General features: G+C 48.0%; 1 protein-coding gene across 1 annotated transcript in view; it reads left to right on the top strand.

The window, feature by feature from the left end:
• The window catches only part of PAPPA2 (pappalysin 2), an 86,571-nt gene that overhangs the window by 29,213 nt on the left and 36,366 nt on the right, over positions 1-20,992 (top strand). The window contains 10 exon segments of the mRNA XM_079314632.1: positions 5,614-5,907; positions 6,615-6,807; positions 8,336-8,457; positions 9,912-10,404; positions 10,935-11,063; positions 12,055-12,146; positions 12,422-12,615; positions 13,726-13,863; positions 17,418-17,553; positions 17,757-17,979. Coding sequence (XP_079170758.1) covers positions 5,614-5,907; positions 6,615-6,807; positions 8,336-8,457; positions 9,912-10,404; positions 10,935-11,063; positions 12,055-12,146; positions 12,422-12,615; positions 13,726-13,863; positions 17,418-17,553; positions 17,757-17,979 — 2,014 coding nt within the window.

Genomic DNA, 20,992 nt, shown 5'->3' with positions numbered 1-20,992 from the left:
TCAGCCACACAAGTTCCCCTCAGACCCCTCCCAATGGCTTACAAGCAGTTGCACAGAGAGGTAATTGGGATGAGTGGTCTCATCAAAAGCTTGCATTTAGCTCATCTCTGTGCTTGTGTCCAGCCAGGGGCTTGAGAAATGGCACCATCTGGAAATGTTGGGTCAGGGTTTTAGCGTGGAGGTTCAGGGGAGAAGGAGTGTTGTCTTGACTCTGGTGCCAGAGCTGTGAAGTGTGAAGCTGGATCTGAACTTCTTTGACTCTCTGGCACAGAGTGAAGACTTTGGTTCAAGACTCTCCTTGGTTTTAGATTTAATGAGCTCTGGAGGGCGGGTGGTGGACTCTGTTCTCGGCAAACAGTGAGCTTCACTGCATCATTGTTTGCCTTGTACCATGTACATTATTGTCCCTCACAGAAGAAACATAGGGCTGAGGAGGCTGTGAATATGTGGCATCTGAGAAAAAACTCTCACAAGAGGCTACTGAAGAGTCTGAGTAGATATGAAAGTAAAGCAGTGAGTAAAGAGAAAGAAAAACCTTGGAAGGAGTTAATGGCAGTTTGAGAAAAATTCCTGAGCTTAAGGACCTAGCTGTGGCTGGGGTTAGAGACAGGTCTATACATAAGAGAGGAGTCTGTCTCAAAAAACAGACAGACTCCTTTCCTTGTGCTAAACCTTGCTAATCTGCTGTCTATACTGACCTTAAAATATTAGGGTCAGCACACAACACCTGAACCCCTCATGCCAGTGTCTGTTCCCACAGAGCAGAAATGCCATGCTGATTTTTCCCTGCATGCATACAGACCCTCCATGCTTTAATTCTCTGCATTAATCAAATTGGTTCCTTGACTTCTCTGAGAGAATACCTCTGAACTGGACTTTCTTAGATGTTTTCAGGAGAAGTATCATGAGACTTTTTCTTCTCCAGCTGCCTTCCCTTCTTCTTTTTTGATACTTTTCCTCAGCCTAAAGATCACTATTGTTCTCCATCAGTTCTTTTCTAGAAGTTGTTTAATCTGCCATTTGTATTTTGATCTCCTTATAAACCATTTTTTAATTATCTTTGAGTATGTTTTTCAAGAGGGTCCTCCTCACCTTCTTGTTGGTGTCATCACCTTCTGGAAGTCTTCACTGAACTTTGTTTTTCATCCCCTTCTCTTCACAATGCTTCTTTGGGGCTACCAGAAATTGCATGACCATTCATACGCTGGTTACCTTCTGTACTGTTGGTCTCCCCCAGACTTTTTTTCTGATGAAATTTAATTTTCAGGCACTCTTTGTGAAGGCTTGGAGATAGTTTACCAGTAATAAGGCCAACAGCAACTACTTTCAGTGAAGCATAAAAGACAATTACTGGCTTAGAGAGGCTGAAGTGGTCTATGAAGTTTCTCTAGACTGTGTTACAGCTGCTGTCAGCCAGCAGCAGAGGTAGAAGGTCTCGGGTCTGTTTGCACCACTCCCTGTGACTATACTGTCTGTCTCAGTCTTTCCACCATAATCACAGTGAGTTCCTCACAAATTCAGATTTCTTGAAGTCTGGAATGAGTTTTCTGAGAACTTAGAAGTAAATCTTTTTAACTACAAAGCAGAAGGAGTTGAAGAACTTTCTTTCAATAAAAACTCTTAGCTTTTTGTGGTGGAAAGCCTTGTTCAAAACCCCAGTAATGTAATAATGCAGATGCTTTAAACTTCATGTGTAGCTTGCATGTGAACTGTATAAACGTGGTTGAAAGGCAAGGGAATTGTGGACATTTGATGTTATAAATACTTTCTGTAGTTATATAAGCTGAGGCCAGCTCATATATCTGGCAGAGGTCAGTGGATCCTGAAGGAGGGCCAGCCCTTCCATCTGAGGTACCTTAGGCAATGGCCATCTTCCTGTCTGACTAACTGTCATGCATTTGTTCTATTAATTGCTCTGACTCAGTGTTTGGGGAAGACTGCCTCTGCAATGCAGGTTCAGCCTTGTGGTTTAGTGTTTAAAGGTCCTGTGGTTACTTGGGAATGTCCTCTGGGACAGCCCTGACCTAGGAACAGGTTGGCTTCTTTGGGACTGGCATGGGCAGGAGTCCTTCAGCATTGCCATTGATCCTGGCTAGCAGCAGAGAATGTCCTGGGAGCCAGAGCTTCCAGGGCTGTGTGAGTAAAGGAGAAGCATGGTCTACACCAGCAGAAATCTGGTGGGGTGGGCATCTCTTGTTGATCAGAGTTAGGGTTTGGCTTTGGGGACATTACCAGGTCTGCAGCTGGTAGGTCTAGCCTGGACAAGGTGTTGTGTGGCTAGACCTTAATCCTTCCAGCTGTCTGGGCTTGGTTGGGTGAGCAAGTCCAAAGAAATCTCTGGTTCAGCTGCCTTGGAGTGCTGTAGTCCCTTGATATCACAGGGACATGGGAGTTTTTAGCTTTGTTGTGTAAGTTCTGACCTTGTGAACCTCCTTGAGCTGGTTCTCAGACACTGAAAGTCCAATTTAGCCCGTTGCCCAGGGCAGGAGGAGGCAGGGGTGAGAAGGGAATGCCTGATCTGCTGTGGAGAGAGAGAGGAGGGTGTTACTGTTGGGATGTTATGAACATCTTGTCTTCACAGCCAGAATCCTGCAGAGGGGAAATAGAACTTCCTGGTCCAAAGCTGGGAGCACTCCCAACTCATCAGGGAGCAGTGGGGACAGGGAATGAAGGGACAGGGATGTTCTGGAAGGCAGAGTTCTTAGGCTGTTTCTAATTCTGCTATTTAATTAGTTGTTAAAATGAGTACTAAAAATATGATCGTCCTTGTGGAGTGTGGAGGAGGAATGGAATGGGGGAAGCCAGCAGAGAGGAGGGGAGGGGACAGGGACCCTGGCCCTGGCATCCCTCACTTGTGACAATTTTCTCCCTCCCTGTACTGGAATCCCATTTATTTCACCACATGGGAAGAACACTGGATTTCTGCAGGGAGGAGGGCTAGGCTGCTTGGTCCCAGGGTGCCCTGTGCCCCTGGTGCTTAGCCCCTTTCCCTGTGGTTACTGCTGCAGGATGCATGCAGGGCTTTCATGTCTCATTTACTTGTTTATGAACACTATTTTCTTTCTGTGTGCGCATTCCTCCTTTCAGACCTTTGGGCAAGCAGCCCCCCTGCCTTGCTCAGGCATGGGTTTGGCTGTAGAGATGCCTTTTCTTTCTATTCTCTCTTCTCTCATGCCCTGTTTGATTGAAATGAGAAGCAGCTTTTCTTTTATGCGCCCACTGGGTTTCCCATCAATGGGATGCCCTTCACTATCTATAGCATTTACTGGGCTGGTAATTGAGAGGGTGATGGCTTCCAGAAACCTAAGAGTTGACAGGACAGAACATGAAGGTCCCAAGAGGATTTTTCAGCCCCTATGCCTTCTTGTGACCCATCTCCAGGCAACTGAAGGGTCAAGAGCTGACTGATGGGATGCAAAGTCCTTTGCTGTCTTGTCTCACAGCTAGGAAAAAAGGGAATGCAGCTACTTTGTGACACATCCTTTGCCTCAAGTCTGGGCAGAAGATCCTCACTGTGGGAAGGAAGAGCAATAAACAAGAATTTTGAGCTAAGAAATGGTGCCACTTGACAGGTCAGTGGTGTCTCTCAGCCCTTCCATGGGCCACACACGCAGGATGTTCCACAGAAGATGCCACTGTCATTTTTTCACTGCTTATTGGAAGGGCTTGGGAGAATTGCTCAGGGCATCTCTGAAGGTCCCTTTCCAGCCCTCTGCTCAGTGTTCACCCAGCATGGCTCCCCCATAGGAATCACAGTCACATTGTCTTGCCAGGGACACAGTGATCTGAAGAAAACCCTCTCTTGGAAGGAATGCCCTGTACTCGAAGACATGAGGTAGTCGGTAGTGCACGGAGCTGATCCAGGAGCAGATTTCAAGCAGTCTGTGTGGCTGGAGACAGGATCACACTGTGGCCACCTGCCAGCTCTAGCTTTGCTGGCAGGGCAGTGATCATCAGCAGAGATGCAGTAGCAGAGGCTGTGCTGTGAGGTAGCTGGCACAGAAAATCCTCCAGGGCCCTGCAAAGGAGGGAGCAAGCTGTGCTGGAGCCAAGTATTCACCACACGGCCATCCAAGCTGTCTGGGTTAAAAGTAGTTGTGTAAAAACAGCCTCCCGAGACATGAAGGAGTTGAGTGGAGTCAGCCTGGGCACATGCTGGGGTCTGCTTTTAGCACCCCTGCCTTGTTGATATTTCCCAGCCCTTGCTGTTCCACTGTAAGGCAGCATGGAAAAGTGGATGTAGTTAAAAATGAGAAGAGAGAAAGAAAGGGGGGAAATGGCCAGAAAAACCCCATAACAGTGAGAAAAATGGGGACATTCCAAAGAAATTTTCATCTGGACAAAATAAAGGAGGCAAATAAAAGGAGGGCAGTGAAGCAAATTTTATTTGTTCTTGAGCACCTTCTGTGGACAGTTTCCTATCAGATGTGGCACAGAGCCATTGGTGTTGGGTGGGCATCCCAGGTCAGGAGCTGGAGATGCTGGCAGTGAGCAAAGGGAAGGCTCTGCTCCACCTGGCTTTTGTCAGTATCCTTGGTCCTTGTTCTTCCCGTCACAGATGGGCTCACAGGAAAGAAAAAACCACTTGCTCTGCAGCCATAGGTCACTTTAGGGCAGGATGATCATGGGTTCTGTTCAGTTCCATGGTGTTGCTATCAGTATGAGGTTGCAGCTCTGGGGCAGTTCCTGGGGGACTTGGTCTGTGCCCATATTCCAACAACTTTGACAGCTGAACCTGCACTAAACTGACTTGGAGACAAACTGCCCCTGTGTGTCCCCTTGAGTCAGGAGTTGGGGTACCCCAGTGAAGAGGAGTAGGTTTGTGATAGTTTGTGACTGTCTTGTTGGGTTCATTTGCACCTTGTTCACATGCAGATCCCTCTGAAGGGGAGGAAGAGATCTTCAGAAGCTGTGTCTTGGGAAATCCCACTCTAAAATACACTGGATTTGCATCAGGTTTGTGGTAAAAACTTAGTGGATTTCAGCAGTACCTCGTGAGACTTTTAGTTTATCCATCAGAATCTGATTTGGAGGTTGAAACAATAGGTCATGGGTGGTCAGAGGTAGTGCATTTGAATCTCATTGTGGATTTGTGCTGAAGCTGGCTTCTAATTGGCATAGCTGAGTGTGTCAGGACTTTGCCCAGCACCTCATTGTCCTCATCTGCCATGGGAGCTGGCCTGCCATAGACACCTGTCTAAGTCAGGGAAGGACTTGTGTCTTCTGGTTCAAAAGATGATCCCTGTAAAGTCACATCATGGCCTGATTTGGTGCTCTGGCTCCAAACCTCCTTTGGAGTTGTGTGATCCAAAGCTGAATTACAACTGTGCAGAGAGATGCAGAGGACAAACAGTAACTGAAATGACTGAAGATGTTGACGAGGGAATTAAATGGTAGGAGGTGAAGAAAAATCACCCACCCTGTTTCAATCCCAGGGGGCAAAGGATCCTCCTCCTATCCTGTAAAATGCTGAGTATGCCATGTTTGGGTCTCCATCTGGCCCCTCATCTGTTGCCTGGAAGCACAATGAGAGTTTTGCCTCTCATAGGTGAGTAATGACAGATGTCCACTGTCCCTTTCTTGGAATGATACTCTTTGTACTTGCAATTCCAGGTGGAGTTGTCCTCAATCCTGCTTACTACGGCATGCATGGCCACACTAACACCATGATCCATGAAGTGGGACATGTCCTGGGGCTGTACCATGTCTTTAAAGGAGTGAGTGAGCGGGAATCTTGTGACGATCCCTGCAGGGAGACCACTCCATCCATGGAGACAGGAGACCTGTGTGCTGACACTGCCCCCACCCCAAAGAGTAAACTCTGTCGGGACCCAGACCCTACCAATGACACCTGTGGGCAGACGCATTTCACGGGGACACCCTTCAACAACTACATGAGTTACACAGGTAATGAGTAACCCTTGTTGGGAGCCACAAAGGATCATCTTCCTTAAAACTTGGGTTTCCCTCCCTTCTATTTCCATTAGTAGTACCTTACCTCATTCCCTAACCAACAGGGTCCCTCCTGGTGTATTGGGATGTGTCAGATAGTGCTTGCAGTGGCTGTTGAACCACTTCCTTTCCTCAGGCTATTTCCATCCATCCCTGTCTTTCTGCCAGTGGGTCCCTGGATATGCACCGAGGCTGCTCTTGTTTGTGTGTACCTCTCTTCTCCAGTCCTGAAGCTGCTATCATTATTAATAATATTATTATTGTTGCTGTTGATTACTGACCTCCTGAACCCTTGTGGCTTTGTTCCCAAAGGCATGCCGCAGGGCATGCCATGCCATGCCAGGAGGACCGAAGCCGGAGGAGCAATTCCCTGCCCTAGCCTGACCCTCCCGCGGTGCCGTGCGGGCGGCGCCATTGCCCGTGTGGGTGCCGCCATTGCCCAGGTGTCGGCGCTGGTGCTGGGCAGGTGCAGGGACGTGGAGCTGCTGAGGCACTGCCATCTTGTGGCTTTGGGGACACACGACACCGGAGAGTGCCGGCAGCCGAGCCACACTGCACGCTGGTGCTCCCAGCCCTCCCTAAGTCCCCGCAGAAGTTTGGCCAGGGGGAGGGGTGCATGCTGCTGTGCCCTGACCCTCAGGCCGGCCTCTCTTCTCCCCCAGATGATGAGTGCACCAACAGCTTCACCCCCAACCAGGTGGCCCGGATGCACTGCTACCTGGACCTGGTGTACCAGCGCTGGGGCCACAGCAAGAAGCCGGCACCCATCCCGATCCCCCCCATGATCACGGGGCAGACGCAGGACTCCCTCAGCATCTTCTGGCTGCCTCCCATCAGCGGTGCCATCCACGAGAGGTGAGGGAGCTGTGCTCGCCGTGCTCCTGGCCTTGCACAGGAGCTTGCTGGAAGGGACAAGGGATCTCTGTGAGATGGACCCCCAGTCCCCTTCCTGCCCTGGTGGTCTCCAGCAGAGCTCTCAGGCACGAGAGCCAGTCTGTTGCAATGGCCCCTAGCACATGGGCTCTCCTGCAAGCTTCCCGTTCTCGGGGTGCTCGGAGGGAAAGCCAAAGAGCATCAGGAGGCAAAGCCAGCTCTTAAACCCCAGGGTACAATCAGGGAATGAAAAATGAGCTTCATTTAGCACTTATTGTATAAAGTAGCTATTTACCAGGAGGAAATGCAGCCTTGTGGTTAAGGCAGGGAGCTCGAACCACAAGAGCTGGATTTCGTTCCCAGCGCTGTCATGGACTTGCAAAGCAGCTAACTGGGGGTAAGTCAGGAAACTTTTCAAGCCAGAGAAATTATGCCAAGGAGCTAGAGTTGTTTGGCTGGTGAGCAGTGCAAGACCGTGAGTGTTGGGTGGATATGCCTTCTCCCCTCTAAGGGAGCCACCAAGACCTGGATACACTACTGGTGTCTCTATTCAGCAGCCTCTCTTACTGAAATATTTCAGCTTACACCAGGTTTTAGGTGGTGATACTTTAGTTTGGTTGTTTGTTTTTTTTTTGCTTATGAGATCATGAGCACATACGTAAAGAGCTTTTGAACTTGTTTTGAAGCTGTTTCTTAAAGCTGTATTTTATAATTAAAAGGAAAATGCTGTTTGATGGCAGCTGGGTCACTCTTGGGTCAGTGTTTGCTGAGTTTTCAAAGAATGAGTGCTCTCTACAATATGCCTTTTGCTCAGGACTAACAAGAGCAGATGCATGTCACCCCACAGACAAGAGAGGCTCTGAGTGCTGGGTAGCCTTGAGTCATCCAAATAAACTGCTTTGTTGAGGAATGAAGTGATTTGGAAGCACGAAAACATGGGGCTAGACGGGAGGCACTTTGGAACCATCCCAAGTTGTCACTCATAGCTGTCTCAGGAGCTGATCCACTGTGGCAGACCTGCATCCCCTGAGAAGAACTGGTCAAGGAAAGTGGCTGAGGCTGGCCCTTATAATAGAAAAGTGCCTTTTTATTTTCTGGAGAGCACAGGAATTGATATTGTTGTGACAATTTTGTATTACAATAATGCTGAAAGGCTAAACCTGACTCTAGGTTTAGCAGAGAGTGCCTTAATTGCACCCACTTTAGTCCAGAGGCATTGCCCTGGGACATGTGGGGTGTGTTAGCTTTGACTGGCAGGGATGGGACAGGCTATTCATCCAAGAGTACCCAGGGAGCATGGAGAAGAGGAGAGATTAAATCCAGCCTGTCCCATGGACTCTCACATTTCCCTGTCTTTGAAGAAGCTTATTCCAAGCAGGATGATATACCCAGGGAGTTTCTGAGACCTTAGTTCTGCTTTTCCAACTTTCTGTCTGGTCCCCCCTGGACAAATGGATGGGAAATTAGCTGGTCCTCCTGAGGCATGCCAGGGTCTGTGCTCTGTCAGCAGGGAGCAGGACATGCTCTGTGACAACTGTGCTGAGGATGGCACCTTCCGCCAGTACGTGCACGAGGCCTCTTCCCCCCGCGTCTGTGATTCCTCTGGCTACTGGACCCCAGAAGAAGCAGAAGGTAAATGTCTCCTCTCTTTTCCTGTCTGTGAATCCCCAGGCAGAATCTTTCTGGTACAAGAAAAAGAATGTTTGGTTTTTTTTTTCTTTTAGATAATCAGTTGTCTTCCCTTTGCAAGGGTTCTGTAGTGCAGGAAGGACTTCTTGGTGCCCAGGAAAAACCTGGTAACGGCCAGATGGCTTTGGACAAGCTGACTGGCACCCCAATATTAACCCAAATCATTGTTCAGACAGATGTTGCTGCATGATACTGACCTAAGGGAGGAGCATTTAACCGAAATCACTCTTAAATATACATCTTGGGACCTCATTCTAATCCTCAGGGACATTCATAGACTTTAATGTAGTCTTGTCCAAAGAGAGCAAGAGGAGCTCTGTGCTGAGTCTCACTGAGACTATGCCAAGCCTGGGGCAGTCCATTGCTCCCTAGCAAGGCCAACAGCAGCCAGGTGTTACAACTTCTCTTGTGCCAAGACCCACCTTGTGGGCTCAGTGGTGACTTTCAGGGTCACTCAGTTGCCATAGGAGCTGTTGGGCTTTTCTTGCTACCTCAGCTTCTCCAACAGCAGGGTACAGGAGGCAGAAGGCTAGGGGAACTGGTCCTGGGAGCTGTGTGAGGTGCGTGTGCTCCTGCTGAACCATGCAGAGCCAGAGGACATGGTTCTGTGTGTCTGTAGTTACCACAAGTGCTTGTTTACTCTGATGAGAGTTTGTGGGTTTCAGAAACTTTTAGACTTGTCTTAAATGGTTGAAGGCTTTGAATTGGTGCTGGGCCCTAAGAAATGCTTCCAGTGGCTAATGAAGACAAGGGTATATTTACTATAGGATGATAAATTCCAGTGGTCCTTTCTGAGTCTGAAAGGCCAGCACTCCATTTCTCTTGCTGGGTGCTAATCCACCATCAGGGGAGACAGGTTGAGGCTCTGAGGTTAGCCTGGGCACTGTCCAGGTTCTTCTGGATAAACAGCTTTCCAGACCAGCTTCTGTGCTTTGGACCTGGTCCCTTCCTGACTCCACCTGTCCCAGCATGTGCTTGTGTAAAACTTCATTCGCTGCTCTGCTTGGAGCACTCAGGTGCCCAAAGTTTCTGCAACTGTGAGACTGCAGAGCGGGGCTCTCATTCGTGAGCTCTGTTTAGGCTGCCCCTAGATCTTTGCACTGTGTCCAGCTGCGGTGTGGATACCATTGTTTCCATTTGAGAGGGCTGTGAGTCTGCTGAGCCTTGTGCATATGTGCAAGTACCCAAGAACTGGGAGATCAGTGGGTATTATTGCTTTCCAGGATGTTAGGGCAGGAGCCACCAGGTCTAGGACATGCCTAGAGTGAGTGCAAACTTGCACAGGTATGCAGTTATAGCCCTGAGATGTGGAAGCACCTTACAGGGAAGAACTCCCCTGTGGGTCTCCTGTGAAGTCAGCTGTCCCCTTGTTTTCACCGGCTTCTTCCTTGTCCCAGGTCCTCCAGATGTGGATCAGCCCTGTGAGCCCAGTCTGCAGGCCTGGAGTCCGGAGCTGCACTTGTACGACATGAACATGACTGTGCCGTGCCCCCAGCCGGATGGCTGCATCCTGGAGCTGCGCTTCCTGCACCCCGTATACCCCGAGTCTCTCACCCTCTGGACCACATACCTCTCCATGGGCTCTCCCAAGGCACTGTCTGACATTGAAATTCTGACAGAGCAGGGGGAGTCCATCCATCTGGGTCCCCTGGACACCTTCTGTGATGTCCCCTTTACTGTGAAGCTCAATATCCCTAAAAAGATATCTGGAGTTAGAATCTACACCTTTGACGAGAGGATGGAGATCGACACGGCGCTGCTGACCTCCAGGCCCCGCAGCTCCCTGTGCTCGGCCTGCAGACGGGTCCAGTACCGGCTGCTGCGTGACCCCCCGTTTGCAGGCGGCTCCCCGGCCGCCGCCCTGCAGGCTCATCGCCACTTCACCGACACGTGAGTCACCAAGCTGCTCTCTCGTGGCCCAAGGGCTGGTGGAGTCAGCTTTGGTCACCTCCTTGTGTCTTCTCTTCTTGAATCCCTCTATGGTTTTTCTTCTGTTTTGTTGTTCCTCCTGTCCCCTCGCTCTGGGAATTACTGCATCCAGTGCCGTTGATCAAGTGTGTGGCAGACCCACCGTGCTAGCATGACCCTTGCCTGTGAGCCCAGGTTAACTAGAAGAAGCTTATTAAACCAGAAACATTTTTCCCATCGATACAACCTGTAAAATTACATTTCCACCATCAATGGAACGACTAAAATTATTACTTAAGCTAATGTCACATCTCCCCAGCTCAGACCCTTGGGAAATAAGCAGTGTGACCTAAAACAGCCTCTCTTCCCACAGGCTTTGCCTCTGGCAGAGTATGAAGGCACATCTGATTATGATACTGCATGGATATATACACGTGATGTCTGTAGTTGTGGTGAGCAAATCTCAGTGTTGCAGATGTTCCTGTTCCCTCAAGTTCTCTCTGTTCCTGCAGGGAAGTCACGCCTGGGCAGGTGTACCGCTACCAGGTGCAGGTAGTCTCTCATACAACCTCAGGAGAAGCCTCCCCACCGCTCGTCCATATGCATGGAGCACCCTACTGTGGGGATGGGAAGGTGACCACGTAAGTTGAAAAATTCAAGCTCCTCAGCTGAGGTTCTTTAAGCTGTCAGGTCATCCTGCCCCCAAAGGAAGAAGCAAGTGGATCCTCCTTGCACAGATACATGGCTGAAGATGCTGCACAAAATCCCTCCAGCAGACTGAGCTGCAGAGCTTGTGTTTTGTAAAATGCCATGTGCGTAGGAGATGGAGATGGTCCTTTTGAGAGACATGGTCTGCATGAGGAGTTCAACCTGAATATCCTCTGTCCTTGGTTTCAGTGCTTAGATTCTGGCCCATCTCAGTGAAGTGTTGCAGAGTCCAATCCAAGGATTTGTCTTTGGAAGTGGGCAATATAACTTTTTGCACAGGGCCCTTCAGGAGTACGTTCTGCAACTGGCACAGTCCCACAGTGCGGTCTTTAGAGAGCTCTCCAGTTTCTGCTCAGGGGCCCCAAATAATGAGGGATGCACCAGCTCTACATTGAGAGAGCCCAATGCTTCACCTGCTCTGCCTGGGAGATCATTATTTCAGATTTCCATATTTGAGCTTTTTTAGACTTCAGCTTCCAGGATATACTCAGGATCACTTTCATTTGAAACCAGTTTTCTTAGCTGGGTGAGGAAAGGGAAAGAGAGAGGAACTTTCTATCTCTCCCTTCTTCTCCAGCTCCCACTGAAACCCTAGCCCCATTTCAGAATCTCCTGCCTTCTCCAACACTTGCTATCTCCAGCAACAGATTCTTACTGATGCTTAATTCTCTACTTCTTCCATTCTCTCATAGTTCTTGCCTCAGGTCTTACAGCAAAGTTACAGTACAATCATGTCTGCTGCCAAATGCTGTGGCTTTAACCTCTTTCTGTCCCCTGGCAAGATGTTTTCTCTTCTCTGCCTAATTCTATGTGTGATTCTTCCTTTTGAACTGCTGTGGGAATAGAACCTCACTCATGACTGGGCAGGAGCACAGGGGTGTTGAGTCAAAGGTGGTAATAACGCATCTGGCTTTGCCCTCTTAGGAGCCTGGAGGAGGAATGTGATGATGGGGACTTGCTGGATGGAGATGGTTGTTCCAGGAAGTGTAAAAAGGAAAAAGGCTTCAATTGTACTGGTGAGTCCAACTGGATTGAGACAGGTCCAAATGGATTGACTCCTTTTGAGGCAGGATTCAAAACTGTACATTATTCACACTGCTCCTTAGAACAGGGGGCCATGCACCTCATCGCAACAGAACCTGGATTTGCAGCTGGAATGATCCATGGATCTTGTCCAGCCCTTGTGGTGGGAAAACCCCAGATTAATGAGACAGCAAACCTCTTACAACAAGAGGAGAAGTGTGTGCCTGGTGCCTGGTTTGTAAGCAGCTCATCCCTGTTCTCCCTGCAGGGGAGCCAAGCCTGTGCTACATTCATGAAGAGGATGGTGTGTGTGAGCCCTTTGAGAAGACAAGCAGCATGCTGGACTGTGGTCCACACACTCCTGAGGGATATGTGGATCTGTGGGCAGTGAAAGCCTATGCCTCCCAACAGGATGCAAAGTCCTGCCCTGCTTCCTTAGTCACTGGAGTGCCTGTTGTGAAGGTGAGTGAAGGCATGAACAAAAAAAACAAAAAAACTTTTCTAGCAAAGTCTGTGCTGGGCAAGGAACAAACAAAATCAGCTCTGTCAGCAATCATCAATTACTACCTTTTCAACCAGGGACTGAGTGGAAGACCTGGGCATTTCTCACACTCCTCTTGCATCAGTCCCTGAGTGCAGGATCTACAGTTTGTGGAGAGGTGCTTCATCCTGGCAGGGAGCACCTCCCCCAGCCATGCATTTCATGAACAGTAACCACCCCATCCTGCCAGCCAAGTGCTCAGCTTGGAGCATGCCACTTGTCCCACTGTTGGCTTAAAAAATCCTGTAAGTCTAATACCTTATAAGGTCAGGGCCTGAAAAGATGGAATCACACACGTCAGCATCTGTACTGCTCCCAAGCCTTCTGATCTGAAGCCAAGGAAAAAATCAATGGGAGAATTCCCATCTTTTGTATGGGCTTTGGAGCAGAGCCTGGAGGGGATTTTGCCTGATCGGTGTTAACGTGGTGTGTATGTTCTTTGCTAGCAAGCTGAAGAAAGGCAAGAAATATGTAAAGAGACCTTACTTAGCCCTTTAGACATGTGTTTCTACCAACTTGATAGGAGAAATGATCTTGAGACCTGCAGCATGATTAAACTGCCCAGATGTACATGCTGGTATCTGTTCCTTTACTGTTTCACCTGTATCTTCCAGGTTTTGTCTGCCAGGCTTGTGGGCATGTCTGAGATGCCACAAGGCATTGAATGGAACAGAAGAGTGTTATTTAGGCAAATGAATCATACCTTTGTGTCCCATGAGCCCAGCCAAAATCAGATGCTGTGGTCTCACCTAGCCACTCACAGCTTGGCTCATTGTTTGTTACTCAGCCCCACAGACACCATGAGATGCTTAAATAACACATTTACAGCACTCCAAAATGGCAAAGATCTTCTGTGCACATCTGTGGACAGTGAGATGTCACTTAGGGAGCCACATCCTAGCTGTCATCGTGCTAGGAGCCACCTTGGGGTCCTTCTCAATATGTATTGAATCTTCCTTGAAGTTTTTTAGGTGCAGTTTTTATCTCCTTTCCTTACAACCTTCTGGGTTGAACTAAATCTCTTCTTTCAGGCATGTAAATCCCACCTTCATGAGGTGCCAAAGGACCTTTTGCAGGCTGCTTGGTTTCCCTGTGCTCCCAGCCAAGAGAATGCTCAGGACCCAAATGAGAAGATGCTTTTGGGTGATGATGAGGAAGTTTGGCTCAAGGTAAGTGAGGGTGTGTGGTCAGGCACAAAAGATTGGTTTGTCTCTACCCAGCTCTCGTGTCAAAAACCCATCATTTCCTGTCCTGTAGGAGCTACAGCAACCTTTAAAACTACTCATGTAGTACTCCATATGCTACTGCACTCTTTGTAAATCCCAAATACCTGTGTCTGGATCTGACATAGTTGCCCCATTCCCACTGTGAACAGCAAACCCAACCTGAAGCAGATTACCAAGAGAAGGACTGTGCATGAAACCAGAATACCACAGAAATGCCTCGAGGATGAGAAACAACTTGCTCCTGACTCTCCCCTGCAGTCAAGCTGTGCTTTAACGCCCCCAAAGGGTAGGCACAGCTGGTGTTTAAAATTCTAGTTGCTCTTTTTTGGGAAGAGCAGCAGAGGGCAGCTGGATATCCTCTGCCATCCTGAGGGGTCCTGAGCACCCCTGGGTGCTGCTGAGCACCTCAAGCCCACAGCAGCCAGCTTCTGATGACTCCAGACAGAGGTGGCATTTCCGTGCCCCAGAGTGCTGGTCCTGCAGTTCAGCAGGGGCTCGGGGCTTCCTTGGGAGGGTCCAGCCCCTCTGTCCCAGCAGGTAGAGGAGAGTGACAGAGGAGGGCTGAGCGTCGGCCCCTGGGATCTTCACAGTGTTCAGTTTCTGACCACAGGCACAGTTCAGAGGTTTAGTGGCTGTTGCCTGGTGTTGCTGGAAAGCTGGGACTCTGGCATGCTGCTCTCTCTGCACTCTGAGGGGCAGCCTGCCCTGTTTTGTTCAAGATTCTCTAGAGAAGGCCTCTTTCCCCAGATGCTCAGATAACTTGGTGAATCATCAAACCTCAGTCAATAAACATGGGTACTGCTCCAAGGTCCTCTATCTCTCCAAAACAACTTCCTTTAACCTTCTTCTGATTTTTCCTCTCTTCCTTGTCTGTGTGCTTACAACCCACTTTGTGGCTTCAGTCTCTAGCCATGACAAACTTGCCTCCTTTCTTCTTTTGCTAAAGAGAAAGCAGTAATTCTCCCTCTTGGTCTTACCTAGATGAAAGCTTGCTTTCCACTTCTCAGCAGGGGTTAAAGCATGTTACAGTTTTATTGGAGCTTGTGGTGAGTTCTCTTCCTCTATGGATGTTTATACTAAAGACTTTCATTACTTGTTCTCCATGCTCTCTCTAGGAGTGCTATTATTTTCCGCCCATAAAATTATTTATGGACTAGTAATAAATATGTTTCTTTTTTTTTTTTTGTGGGGGTTTTTTTTTTTTTTTTTTTTTTTTGTTTTTTTTTTTTTTTTTTTTTTTTTTTTTTTTTTTAAGAGTTGGCCTGATTGGTAGCATATTGGGTTAGCAAAGATGCCTTTTTGTTGACAGTTTGCCTAGCACAGCTGCCTGCCCAGACAGGAATGGTGCTGTTGATGTACATGTGTACCCATATGCACAAGGTGTTTGGTGTCCACCAGCACCCAAGGCCATTTTAAAGCTGTTGCACCTGTGTCTCCTGGGTTAGAGCTGCCCTATAAAACTCATCATGGTAGGAATCACTTCCTACAGTGCTTCTGAAGATGTGGCACCAATGAACAAGGGGAACAGCTGGGTCAAAGGATCATGGAATGGTTGGGGTTAGAAAGGAACTTCAATGCCCTCTAGTTCAAACCCCACTGCCAGAGACACCTTCCACTAGACCAGGTTGTTGAGATCCCCAGCAGACCTTAAATGTTTCCAGGGATCCACAACTGCTCTGGAAAACCAGTGCCAGAGTTTTCCCATGCTGACTGTCGTGTATTTAGGCTGGGTGTAAGAGGTATGTGTGTCTGTGCCCCTGAACAGAGCATCTGCCATGCCCCTTGGGTCTGTCTGCACATGAGAATCATTACAATTTGCAGATCTCTGTCCATGCTTTGTTCTCAGCTTTTAGTACACCTGATGAGGAAAGACATCAAAATCACTTGTAAGCAAGTCAGGATGTGTAATGCAGGAAATTAAATAAGAAAGTGGGGGGAGGGAGAAAAATTAAGATAGCCTGCTGTGGCCAAGCATGTAATACAAAATGAAAAGATTGGGATGTTCAATCAAGGCAGCTGCTATTGGCCTGACTTGGGGCCAATGTCTTTTACCTCGTGCAGATGCACTGCAGGAAGTGAAAGACTGAGCTCTCCACCTCAAGATGTGTAGTCCAGGGAAAGCCTCACCTGACCTCTCCAACTACCTCTCCTCCCCTGAGGAACCACACTTGGAGGCTGGGTTTAAAATCATCCACGTCTGTGGGACTTCACAGCTGTAGCTCTGTCTTGGGGCTCCTTATCTGTGAGCACTGCTGGCTCTTCTTTCTTTTCCTCCCTTCTTGCTTTCCTGTTTCTTTTCCTTCCACACCCACTTATCAGACCAAGGGAGACAGTGGGGATATACCAGGTACAAACATGTGAGCCCTCCGCTCCACTCCTTGCAGCCAGGCAGGCCTGTAAGTGAGCAAGCCCTGGCTAAGGGAGCAAGGAGACAGCAGTGGGGCCTTGCTCATGGGGCTTTTGCTGATGACCAGCTCCCTGCAGGGTGGGACCCTTGGGCTTCAGCCCAAGGTTTGCTCCCATTCCCGTGTATGAGCAATGCCTGACGTGGCATAATCCACCCTGAGGCTAGACTGCCATGTCAGATTGCATAGTTGTCCCTTCCATTCCACAGTCTGCTCCTTGGATTGTGCCTGGCCAGCCAGGACTTGTCTTCTTTCCAAATACACCTTTGCCTCGAATTTCTGAGCTTCTTCCATGCCAGCATTCTACAAAAACACTGTATTGGGCAGATCTTGATCAAACCACATCTTGACACTGGGGGGAAGAGGGGGTACAAGGGTGGGGGATAAAAGCATTTCTGTCTTCTTATTTCCAAAGAACATCTGCTATGCCATGTTTGATGCCACGAGTTTCCCAGGTACTTCCAGCTGCCTTCAGGGTTGTAGACAAGTGGCAAGTTGTTGGCTTTCCTAGTGGGCAGGGCTTCTTCCCACAAATCTTTCACCATGTTGGCTGGTGGACAGTTTGCTGTTGCAGTGGGTACTGGGGACATTCTTTGGGCTTGCTTTTTTTGTTTTTTTATTTTTTTGTCTCTTTTGAGGGCTTTTTTTATTGCAAATATTTTGGTGGCAAGGCTGGTAGCTGTTTTCTCTGGGTGTTTCACTTGCCTGGCCAGCTCTGTGTGGGATGGGAGTCCAAGCCTGGTGAAAAGGGGGAGCAGGAAGGAGATATTATCCAGGTCTTGCTCAATTTAAAGACTAGCAAATGTGGATGCTGTGAAGGTGCTGTAAATTTATATCAAGGTGGGACTGAATGGGTGAGGAGAAGGCTAGTGAAAGGAAGAAGGGAAATTCAGAGGGAAAGGACTGTTTTGGCTCCCTTCCTTCCTCCTCCCCTTTTCCCCACTTTTTTGTACCCATTTGCAACCCTGCAAGGTCTCTAACCCCTTATGCCTGCTCCTGCTGTCCTACTGCTCCTTCTTTCTCTCTCGTGCTTATATAGACTCTGAGAAGCTGTATTTGGTGTGCCTGCTCTCAGAGTGCCCTCTTTTCTAGGTTTGCTTTGAGAGACCTGCAGTGGCCACCTCTCTCCTGCTCTTCCTGGCCTCCTCTGGCACTGTCTCAAGCCAGCAGCACAAGGCAGTGGTCACCGTCCAGCTGACTGACACGGGTGGACAGAACCGCTCTTTGGGTGAGCAGCTTAGGGGCTGTGACACCAACGGGGACACCCGCAGCCACCACCATAGCTGTGACTCCTCACTGCTGTCCCCTGCCCCCCCTTGCAGGACCTTCTGCCTTCCAAGCTGGTCTGCTGGCACGTGGGGGGAGCAGATGTAAACCAAAACCAAATCCCTGGAGCTCAACTAGTCACTTATTTCTTTGCCTTGTTCACAGGGATGTACGAGCTGTCGTGTCAGCACAACCCCATCATCATCAATATGACACATAGCCAGGAGGACCCATCCCCCCAGGTTGCTTCAGTGCTTTTCAACTTCTCCTCTCCACTTGTGGGCGTTTCAGCTGTGGCCTTGAGGACCTTGGATCAGCCTGGCTCCTCTGACCCCCTTACCACCTGCCTCCTGCAGCACGAGGAGGGATGTGACCATCAGTGCTACAGGTATAGCTGGTCTCCTCAGTGGCCACCCTGGGTTACTGCTCTCCTCTGGGAATTTGTGTTTGAATTCAGGAGTTTTTATATTCTCATTGAGTGCTTTGTGATTATCCTCAAATGGTTTTTGAGGCATTGTTGGAAGAGCTGCTGTAATGAGTCTTGATTTGCTTATTTTGCTGGAGGGAATGTGAAGGCAGAAACCAGATTCTGTGCATGGCCTCTGCATCTGTACAAAACTGCACTAGAGGACTGATTCCTGGTGGGAAAACCAAGACAAGTTTGAAAATGGCAGAGAGGTTATCACTGAGAGTTCTTGCTAAAGCTGAAGCATTGGCTTCTTCAGTACTTACTTTACAAACTGCATCTCCATCCATTCTGGTCTTCCCCGTGCTGTGGAAGGTGGGGATGGAGCTCTCCTCATCCTCTCTGTTCTCACTCCCAGTCTATCCATGCCCCTCCCCAAGTCTCACACTGCCCTGTTGAACGTGGTGATAATACTAACAGTGGCCTCAGCACTTCAAATCTGCCAAGGCTGGCTTTGCTTTCAGATCCCAGGCTCCCTGGAGTTACATGCATGTGCTGATCCAGGGCTCCAGTTCAGTCAGTTACTCAAACCGCACCACTGGGAATACCAAATTTTGAGTAGAGTTTTGCTGGAGTTTTGGGGTTCTTAAGCACGGAAGGGATTTGTCTGGGGTCATCTCATCGCTGTTCTTGTCATGTTCCTTCTGTTGATGGCCTGGATGGGTGAACATCCCTGATAACAAATGAGTGTGTGAATGTGTTTGTCTTAAAGCCTGTGGGATTGTGGTACAATTGATTTATGTAGAGCTTTGGAAGCCATGTATATCCTTAAGTTGCTTTTAACTTTTTTTTTAACGTGCATATGTGATTTATACAGAAACATAAATCTTAGTGAGTCAGTATATAAATATTATTCCCAACCTTACATTAAAAGATCAGTGTTCACCTGAAATGCAGCGTGTTTCCTCCTAGTAGCTGTTACACCAGTGTACCCACATGCTTCTAAGACCCTGGCCAGCTGATGTGGTTTTTCAATCACATTTTCTCATCCTTTAAAATAATCTTACATTCTCATTGCTTGAGAGCTTCCCCCTTCCCCTGAGAAGTGACTGCAAGAAGGAAAAGATTCACTGGACACAGCTGAACATTGACTGGGGATGAGGAGATGCCCATATAGGGGCAAACAGAGAGAAAAAAAAAAGATGTTTTCCTCATAAAAGTCTCACTGTAGCTGAAGAACAAGCCAGTTCCAATATTGCCAAGGCACACCAAGCTGTGTTCCTTTTCCAGGGGCACAGCAGGATCCTCGTGTCTCCTCTTCCTCTTGTTGCCCTCCCATGGACTCTCCATGGCCTTGACTTCATAGCAATATGCTGAATTGAAGAATATGTGTGTGCCCTTAGCAAATGCTCAAAGTAAATCATATTCCCAAAGTTTTTCAGAGTAGAAAATTCTATTTAGATCTTCAGAATTAAAGTCTTGAATATTTGGGGCAGAGGGTTAGGCTTACAGCGTTGATTAGCTCCACTAATAATAAAGAATCCTCCTCTGTTAAGTCAGAAAACATTTAAGTATGCTACCTTTATTATATTTTTAAAATCTATTCTATCTCCAAAAGTAACGTGTTGCAATATTTTTAAAGGTTAACAATTTATTTCATATAAGGTAGGTGACTCTGGCTGTGGGCAGAGAGGAAAGTCCCCTATAAAAATCCAGGAATAGAAAATCTTCAGAGGCTGAGAGACATTTGACTCCAAAAGATCACAGAACATCCATGTTCTTCTTGTAGAGAGTTGAGCTGAGGGTTTGCACGCACCCAGCCTCACGTATACAATATGTGCCTGTGAGGGCTTCCCTAAAATAACCTGAGAAAGGACAGCAACAAAAGCAACAAAGAAATGAAGTTTCCAGCCTTCAGAAACGCTCATTGCCAAAATAATAAATATATGACAGGTTGGTATTTCTGTAGCATCTTTCATCTTGAAGGATCTCGCAGTGCGTTGCAGGCTGGGGAAGACATAGAGATCGTGTTTATGCTGATGAAATGCAGCTTTCTCAAGGTCAGGATGGAACAGGTGTTTGACTCCAGAAAAGCATGTACTTGTTTTGAAGAAAGTGTCACCTTTTGCTTTTGGCCCCAATCAAGGTGCTGATGGTTGGCAGAGCACTTGCAGACCAAAGCAGTGCAGTGTCCTCACTGCCATCACCAGGAGCCCCTCTCTGCTGTCTCTGCCAGCAGATCGGGGCTGTCTCTGCGTTCTGCTCCCAATCACAACCTTATGAGGTCAAGCAGAAATCAGACTTTTAACATGTTTCCACCCAGGAGACCCAAACTCTCCCAGCTTTCATCCTTTTTTTTGCATTTTTAAACTGAGCCACAGTCCCTCCTGTTTAACTTGGTACAGGCTATACTCTGAACCAGGGGAGCATTTTTCATTTCCTCTGTTATGTTTATTTTTAGCTTGCTTTTATTTTTACTGTGTTTTATTTTATGTTCACATATGCTGGGAAGTGTCTGGGTGGATTCACAGAAAAGGTGCTACAAAAGGTGATCTGCTTTGTGTTTGTATTTCCTGTGTGATAACCTGCCTCTGCTTCCCCAAAAGAGCCTGTGAGGCATCAAGGGGAGTCTGGTTTGGATTCCTTTAATATGGAAAATGGATCTGAGGAGAGAAAATTAGATGGAGGAGGGAGTTGTTTACTTATTTCCCACTGATAAACTTCATTCAAGAAAGAGGGCTGTTTCCCAAACAGGTTTTGTTTGGTTTGTTTTCTTTCTTCCAGGCACCAAATTTATGCAGGGTCAGTTTATGAGCTGCATGCGTGATGGCATGAAAATTTATGGGCACCCTGGGTAGACATGCTGGTGTCTTATTTCACAGAAATGTAGACTAGTTTGGGTTGGAAGGGGCTGTAAAATCCTGATTCTTTGCCTCTGGCTTAGGGTGCCCCGTGGATCAAGTCCCCATCTTGGAAGGGATTTAAAACATATGTA

This window comes from Erithacus rubecula (genome assembly GCF_903797595.1).
Source record: "Erithacus rubecula genome assembly, chromosome: 10".
Classification (NCBI taxonomy): domain Eukaryota; kingdom Metazoa; phylum Chordata; class Aves; order Passeriformes; family Muscicapidae; genus Erithacus; species Erithacus rubecula.
This window is presented reverse-complemented; position numbering and strand designations above follow the sequence as displayed.